At 30.1% G+C, this 8,343-nt stretch overlaps 1 protein-coding gene across 1 annotated transcript; it reads right to left on the reverse strand.

The window, feature by feature from the left end:
* Positions 1-4,833: 4,833 nt before the first annotated feature.
* Positions 4,834-7,631, reverse strand: LOC113380584. The gene is made up of 2 exons (XM_026619769.1): positions 5,369-7,631; positions 4,834-5,216 (listed from the first exon to the last, which is right to left on the reverse strand). Exons 1-2 carry the CDS (start codon positions 7,629-7,631, stop codon positions 4,834-4,836), a joined length of 2,646 nt encoding a protein of 881 aa, XP_026475554.1.
* Positions 7,632-8,343: the final 712 nt, after the last annotated feature.

The following is an 8,343-nucleotide window of genomic DNA, read 5'->3' on the forward strand; positions in this document are numbered from 1 at the left end:
AATTCCTGGATTAACCGAAATTGAAGTACGTAATGCAAAAGATACATTAGATTGTTTAGTTAGAGGATATCGTCGCAGAGCTGTAGGTGCAACTGCAATGAACAGTCAATCCAGTAGAAGTCATGCAATATTCACTATCCATATACAACAGCGAAAAATCAGCGATAAGTAAGTAATAGTCAGTAAAAGAAAAAAGCTTTACGTATTATTTTTTTGTTATTTAAAAACTGGATCTAGTAATGATGAATGAAAATAATGGTTTTGAATTGAAAATTATTTAGTTCACCATGGTTGTCGCTTCGAAACCATACATACAAAGCATTTGTGCGAAAATTATGCGTGTGTGTAATGTTTTTTTTTTTGGATCTTCTGTTGACGTTTTCACAAAAACGATTGAACTGATTTCATAACTTCAAATGCCATTGTATGTAATTTGGTAAGGACTAGCATTGATTATAGCCCAGTCAAATTAAGTTTTCAGTTAGGAACAATTCGCATAGAGCTGAAATTTGGTACAGATGTTAAATAGGCCATTACAAATGAAATGTCAAAAGTCCCCAACGATCCGACATCTGCGATTTTTTTTATTCAAGGTCAAAGGTGCAAAAATCTAGTTTTTCCCATTTTCCGCCGAAACCATAATTTTTTTTATGTTTTAGATAAGTTTATTTATTATAAAATTCTCTATGAAATTGTTATTATTAATTTTTTTGTTAGTATCACCGTTTCTGAGATATTGCCGTTTGAAAAGTTGAAAAATTCATATTTTTTATAATATGCAGCTTTTAAACGTCATCAAATGTGTAATATAAGTAAAAAATAAGAGTTAATTGGTTTCTGTTTAAATAGTATAAGTTTAATGAAATTTTTGAAGTATAAACTATAGTGTTAGCCCCTAATTACCTTAGCTCTTGAGCAACACCCGCCAGCTATGTCATTTTCCTAGTATGGGAGGGTCACATATACGACTGTTTTGAAGCGAATAAACCACCTATTGGTGTACGGCAATTAAGACAAATTGCTGGAACTTCCCGTACCAAAAATTCAAATTTTCAAAAAAGATTGATTTTTGTGAATATTAAATTTTTGAGTAAATTGACTTATTTGAATTATATTTAGAAATAATTTGGAATTTTTTAACTTTTTTAACTTTTTTTCAATGCAATATCGCTCCATACTTATTATTAAAATCTCTATAAAATATCTAATAATGTGATGCGCATATCGATGCTTTTCTGACGCAACCTCGTATCTCAGAAACTACTACTTTTCAGGATAGACAAAAAACGTTTTATTACGAATTTTTGAACTGCTGTTAACATTTTTTTATAATTTTAAAAATATTCAATCTTGTAACAATTATTTGAGACAAGTATGATATTACAAACATTAATCATTATTTTTTCTTCAATTCTTTGAGATACGTGTTTGTCGCACGGAAAAAAATGTAACATACGTGGTTGCGGCATGCTGTTTTCAAATAAGAGTACATGAATAACTTTTTTCAATTGTTTTATTTTGAGAATCGATCAACTTTTTAAATAATTCTTAATAAAAAAACAAACATTTTTAAACTTGTGGTATATGTTAGTTTATAATTACGACAATATAGTATCTGGCCATAGTTTAGGTATTTCAATACCTAGGATATTTAGCTCTTTCATGGATTTATAATTTACTACTTTGTGATTATCATTTTTATTGTTACTACTTTTATTCTTTTTAACTTCCCGAAGGAGAAGTTTATGTTTTCATCAAAAAAAACCCGATTCGCTAATTTTATGTTTTCTCGACGTTTCAAGCCATTCTGAATCGAATGAGACCAAATTTGGAAAAAGTATGTGTGTGTGTGTGTGTGTGTATGTGAACAGATTTTTTGCCGTAAATCGACGTTTTTCTCGAAAACGGCTGGACCGATTTCAAAAATTTAAAAGCCATTCGATGTATCTCAACGAGAACTATTGTTTGTCAGTTTTGTGCGACGATCGGCCAAGCCGTTTCTTCTTATTAATGGCAGAAAAGTGAAAAATTTTCGTCTACGTTTTAGCCCGCAATTCTGAATCGATTTTGAAATTCAAAAACCGTTCGAAAGATATTGGTTGGGAATCGTGCTGATTAGTTTTTGGTAGAGATCGGCCGGGCCGTTTTCTTGTAATAAAGTTTTTAAAAAAAAAATTTCGACGATTTTTATGATTATTTGTTTGACGATAGATACCATAGTCTTCTAGATCATACTAAAATATTACGGCCCTACGACAACTGGTTCAGCTTTAAAAATTCGTCAAAGTTTGCAAAAATCAGTATGGTCTTTTTGGCATTTGTCAAAATTAGACTTTTGATCGACGTTTTCTCAAAAACGCCTGAACCGATTTTAGAAATTTAAAAGCCATTTGATGTATTTCGGTGAGGACTATCGTTTGTCAGTTTTGTGCAACGATCTACCAAGCCGTTTCTTTGTAATTTGAAAAAAACTTTCATCCACATTTAAGCTCATCCTACCGAACTATTTTAAAAAATCAAAAACTGTTCGAAAGATATTAGTTGGGAATGGTACTGATTAATTTTAGGTGAAAATCTACCGAGCCGTTTTCTTGTAATTAACTGTTGAAAAAAATTTAAGCCGATTTTCATGGAATTTTTTTTGGCGATATACATCATGGTCTTAAGAACTTACTGTAATATTACGGCCTAACGACAAGTAGTTTAATTTAAAAATTCGTCAAAGTTTGCTAAAATTATTATCGTTTTTTTTTAAAGTAGGATTAATGAAGTATATTATTTACACATTTTTTTTTGATTAAGTCGATTAGTTACACATTTCGGGAAGTTCATGTACTTGCCTCAAGGCTAAATACCAAACCAACTAGTTAAATTTATAATATGAAATTTGTATTTATAGTTTTCCAAATGTTAATTAATCACAATTAGGAATGAAATTTCTAATATATATATCATGTTGCAGTACCTATAGAAAATTATATTTTTTCAATATAAATATTCGGCATAATTTACAAAAATATATATTTTAATTTTACAATCATTTAAAATAATATATCAGAAATCTTGTATTTAAAACTGACCTGCTCAATTTGAATCAAAACTATTATATTCTGATTTTATTATTTTTCAAAGAAATGATATAAGAACTTTTTGTACCTTCATATTTTTTCAATAAGTAGGATTGCAAGAATAAATATTTAATATTTTTTAATATTTAATTTATATACATATTTCACTTTGAAATACCATTTCAATTTTACTATTAACTATTTTAATTTTATAGAGATGTCAAGAGATTCATGAATGATTATATAATATAATATTGAATCTTAATCTACATACAATAAATTTAATATTTTACTTCAAATTTTTTTAACATTTATTTATGTGTTTGTGTTAATAGTCATACTAGTTTGTTATTATTTCTTTATTTAATTATTTTTTTATCTGCGGATGACACATTATCTAACTCTAAAAAATACAAAATTTAATTTCATGTGAGAATTTATTATCAATAAGAATTGATAATTGTTTAATTTTTGTAGCTTACTGTGATATTTGTTCTCAACATAATAAAAATATAACTAGTGGTGCATGGCATCGTGTCTTTAAGCAAATTGGTGGAACTTCCCGTTCCGTAATTAAATAGAATCGAGGAATAATAAATGATTTCAAATAGTATTCGTATTTGAATGACAAAATATAAGAATAAATTGGAGAACGACGTTTATATATGTATACATAAAAAGTAAATAAAAGTATAAAAGAACATATCTCATATTTATAAGAATTATATAAACTAATTTGCAAATTTAAATTTATTTACTTGAAGTATATAAGAGAGTTTTAGAATTTTAGCTAGCATTAAAATTAAAATCCGAATCATTTTTCATATTGTAATAAATTGAAATAATTGTAAATTAAAAAAAATGGACAAAAAAAATTTCTGCTTTCCTAAACTAATCGATTCTTTATACTGCAAAATGTTTTTTGAATCATTCGAATCGGAAGCTTTGAAACGACTGGGCCTGTCTTTTCCAGAAACTAATCACCACGTCATCAATACAAATTGAATGTTTTTAAATAATTCAAATCGGATGCTCTGTTTTCTCAATAGGAAACGATTGCTTTTTGAATGTTTAAAATCGGTTGATCCGTGCTCCCGAAAACGTGGACAGAAAATTGTATCCACACACACACACACACAAACACATACATCCATTTCTTTAAGGTATGTCAATATATTCAAAAACCTCTGAAACGTTAAATATGTTGTTTATTTGTGCGTATTTCAAGAATTTACTAAAACTCTTCTTCTTCGATCACTCAGGTTGTTAGGTTATTATTTAACCTTTGTCGCTGTGGACTGTATTAAAAAACTGATTTAATTTTATATTCTGTATTTGTTGCAGTTCTAATCACAATAACTGATGTATTATTAAGTATTAATGAAGAAAAATATATTTATGCGTATAGGTTATTTACATGTGGTTAAGTCGGCTTCACTTTTAGAACAGAACGACTAGTTCCTTTGAAACACTCCGCTACCCCCCTCTACCAGGGGTAGCAACCATTCCGTATAAAGCTTAATGCTCTGAAGTTTTGTAAACTTTCATGGCCAATATAATAAAATGAAAAGACGTCCGAACATGCCGGCCGCCTTGAAAAGCTAACAGCTTTTAAAATATAAACATAGCGATTTGAACTAACATTAAGTATAGAAATTGTATAAAGATTTTACGAGTATAAAAATTGATTAACAATGTAATAGTGATTTGCATGACAATCTAATCTAAAATTATTTAACTTATATTTCTTAATATTATATAAAACTTAAGATATTTCATTATTGATTGGTAGAATGCACACTTTGTTTAGTGCCCTTTTTAGTTCTCCATTGGGGCCCTTCAGTGTAACAACCCGTACGACACCATCATTGCCTGGGTGTATATCTGTGATCCGTCCAAGACGCCATTTTAATGGTGGTAGATTGTCATCTTTTATAAGCACCAGTTTGCCTATAAGATTATCTTGTTCCATTGGTCTTCTCCATTTGGTCCGTGATTGTAATTCTCCTAGATATTCCTTGTGCCATCTTGTCCAAAAATGCTGCCTTAGCTTTTCAAGATGCTGGAGTTTTGTTAGTCTGTTTTCTGGGATGTGGGAAAGTGAATTTTCTGGAAGTGATGTTAATGATCTGCCGATCAGGAAATGTGCTGGAGTAGTGGATTGAGATCAGATGGATCAGAGGATAAGGGAGTTAACGGACGAGAATTCAAAATTGCTTCGATTTGTGTTAATAATGTATACATTGAATTGTAACATAATTTTGTCTCGCGTAACACCCTACGAAGATGGTATTTTAAACTTTTTACTCCAGCTTCCCACAGTCCGCCGAAATGAGGAGATCTTGCTGGTATAAAATGCCAGCTAATATTTTGACTTATTAATTTGCTTCTAATCTCTTCGTTAGATTCCAATAAAAATTTATATAAATCTTTTAAATGATTGTTTGCTCCAACGAATGTTGTTGCATTGTCCGAAAATATATTACTAGGAAGACCTCTTCTAGCACTGAATCGTTTTAATGTTTGTAAAAAGGATTCTGTCGATAAATCGCAGACCAGATCCAAATGAATAGCCTTGGTGCACATGCATATAAAAATACAAATATAAACCTTAATAAATTTGGCACCGCGTGTTATTCGATCTTTGATAATAAACGGTCCAGCATAATCAAGGCCGACATTGTTAAATGGAAAATCTTGATTAACTCTACTACTAGGCAAATTTCCCATTAAATAATCATTTGACGATGGTTTTGCTTTGAAACAAGTAACGCATTTCCGAATAATTTCTTTACAAGCGTTACGTCCAGAAATTGGCCAAAATCGTTCTCTAATACTTGCGAGAAGTTGTTGAGCACCACAGTGAAGTAATCGGTGATGCTCTTGATGCAATATTAACGTAGTTAATTTATGTTTTGGGCATAATATTATAGGATGAATTTTATCAAATGAATAATTTGTGTTTTTTAATCGACCGCTTACTCGCATAATTTTCGAATTATCCATAAAAGGATTTAAACATAAAATTCTGCTCTCTTTACTGAGCGATTTAGAATTGACAAGATTCTTATAATCTAATTGGAAAGATTGTTTTTGTGCAATTACTATCAATACTTTAAAAGCTTGATCTAATTCTTGTGTTGTAAGTGGTCCAAACTTCCGTTTATACTTATCCTTTTTAAGTCTACAATTCGTAATAAATCTATTTACATATGCCATTATTGATTGTAATTTTCGCAATGACGAAAACCGAGAAAATAAATCAAATTCTACATTGGTGACTAATAAATTAATTGCTCTTGTTTCTGGTATGTTTTTGTCATCAAAATTTAAATTATCTACAGAATTCAAAGTTGTAATATTTTGAGAAAGCCATAAAGGTCCTTCCCACCATAGCTTACAATTGATTAAAGTTGATATATGAACTCCGCGTGATATTAAGTCGCTTGGATTATCTGCAGATTTGACATGTTTCCAATGTGCTATTTTAGTTAATGACTGAATATTACTTACTCTATTTGCTACAAAGGTTTTCCATTTTGATGGATGAGCTCGAATCCAGCAGAGTGTAATCGTTGAATCGGACCACAAATAAATATCATCAATATGAATGCTAAGGGATTCTTTTACTTTTGTCATTAAATTGGCTAGAAGATTTGCCGCGGATAGTTCTAACTTTGGTAAGGATATTTGCTTTACTGGAGCAACCTTTGACTTTGCACAAAGTAACCGTACGCATATTGAGTCTTTTGAAATCGTCCTAACGTAAATACAGGCGCCATATGCTTTTTCGGAAGCATCTGAAAACCCATGCAATTCTAATCTACTATCATAATTTGCTTGTCGCGTACATCGTTCAATTGAGATATGTTTTAATAATTGTAAACCGTCATAAAAATTAGACCACTCCTTAACTAAATTTTCGGGAAGTTGTTCGTCCCACCCTATACCCAATTTCCATAGTTGTTGCATAATCATTTTTCCCACTATAGTAATTGGACCTACTAATCCTAGGGGATCAAAAATTTGACTAACGTGTGATAAAACAGTTCGCTTTGTTGGAATATTGTTATTCTTAATGAAATGTTTATTGATGTAACTAATTGTATCTAATTTGTAATTCCACATTATTCCAAGACTTTTATTTACTTCTGATTGCATTAGTTCTAGCGTATTAATTTCTTCATAATTTAGCTTATATTCGCGTTTTTCATATTCGTTAATATCTATATTTGATAGCCATTTTCGTAACTCAAATCCACCGCTTTTTAAAATGTCATATACTTCATTTTTTATTTTTATTAAATCATTAATAGTTTCCGCCCCTGTCATCAGGTCATCTACATAAAAATCTTTGTCAATTATTTTACAAGCGGAAGGCAAACGTGTTTCATTTTCTTTTGCCAATTCTTTAAGGCAACGTATAGCTAAAAACGGCGCAGATGCTGTGCCATATGTGACCGTATTTAATTTATAAGTTTTCAAATCATCTGTTGGATTGGCCCGCCAAACAATCAATTGCCAATCCCTGTCGTCCTCATTAATTAATATTTGCCGATACATTTTTGAGATATCGCCTAACAAAACATATTTATGTATTCTAAATCTTAAAATGATTGAAAATAAATCATTTTGAATTGATGGTCCCGTATATTGAACATCATTTAATGACAAGCCACTTGAGGTTTTTGCCGACCCATCAAAGACAACTCTCGTTTTTGTTGTTGAACTATATTCATTTTTTACAGCGTGATGTGGCAAAAAATATTGATTATTTGACTTAATCTTAAAATTCCTAACTTCAGACATATGTCCTAATTGGATATATTCGTTAATAAAATTTACGTAATCTACTTTTAATAAACTATTTCTGTGAAATTTACGTTCAAGTGTCAGAAATCTTTGAACAGCATGACTTTTAGAATCTCCTAAGTGAACTTTGTTATCTTTAAAAGGAATTTTCACTATAAATCTACCAGTAGAATCGCGTTTAACATTTGTTATAAAATGATTTTCACAAAACGTTTCGTCGTCAGTTAAATGACTAATATCGTTTTTTATTTCTTCTAATTGCCAAAATTTTTCTAATTGTTGACTGAGATTACAAATATTCAATGCCAATAAATTTGTTGAATGTTTTGAATTTTTTGAATATGTGCAATTCGGAGAAAACGACCCAACTAATATCCAACCTAATAAAGTTTTCTGTAAAATCGGTGCGTTATCACCTAATTTAATTCTACCTACCGATAAAAGTTTCCAAAACATATCAGCC

Source organism: Ctenocephalides felis, unplaced genomic scaffold (genome assembly GCF_003426905.1).
Source record: "Ctenocephalides felis isolate EL2017-DRISC unplaced genomic scaffold, ASM342690v1 CF-g0.4_SCAFFOLD_02230, whole genome shotgun sequence".
NCBI lineage: Eukaryota > Metazoa > Arthropoda > Insecta > Siphonaptera > Pulicidae > Ctenocephalides > Ctenocephalides felis.

Excerpts from the sequence above, each read along its gene's own strand:
- LOC113380584 (XM_026619769.1), bottom strand. The coding sequence starts at position 7,631 with ATGTATCGGCAAATATTAATTAATGAGGACGACAGGGATTGGCAATTG. Across the intron at positions 5,217-5,368 it reads GTGGGAAGCTGGAGTAAAAA|CACATTTCCTGATCGGCAGA; the intron begins GTTTAAAATACC and ends CCACTACTCCAG.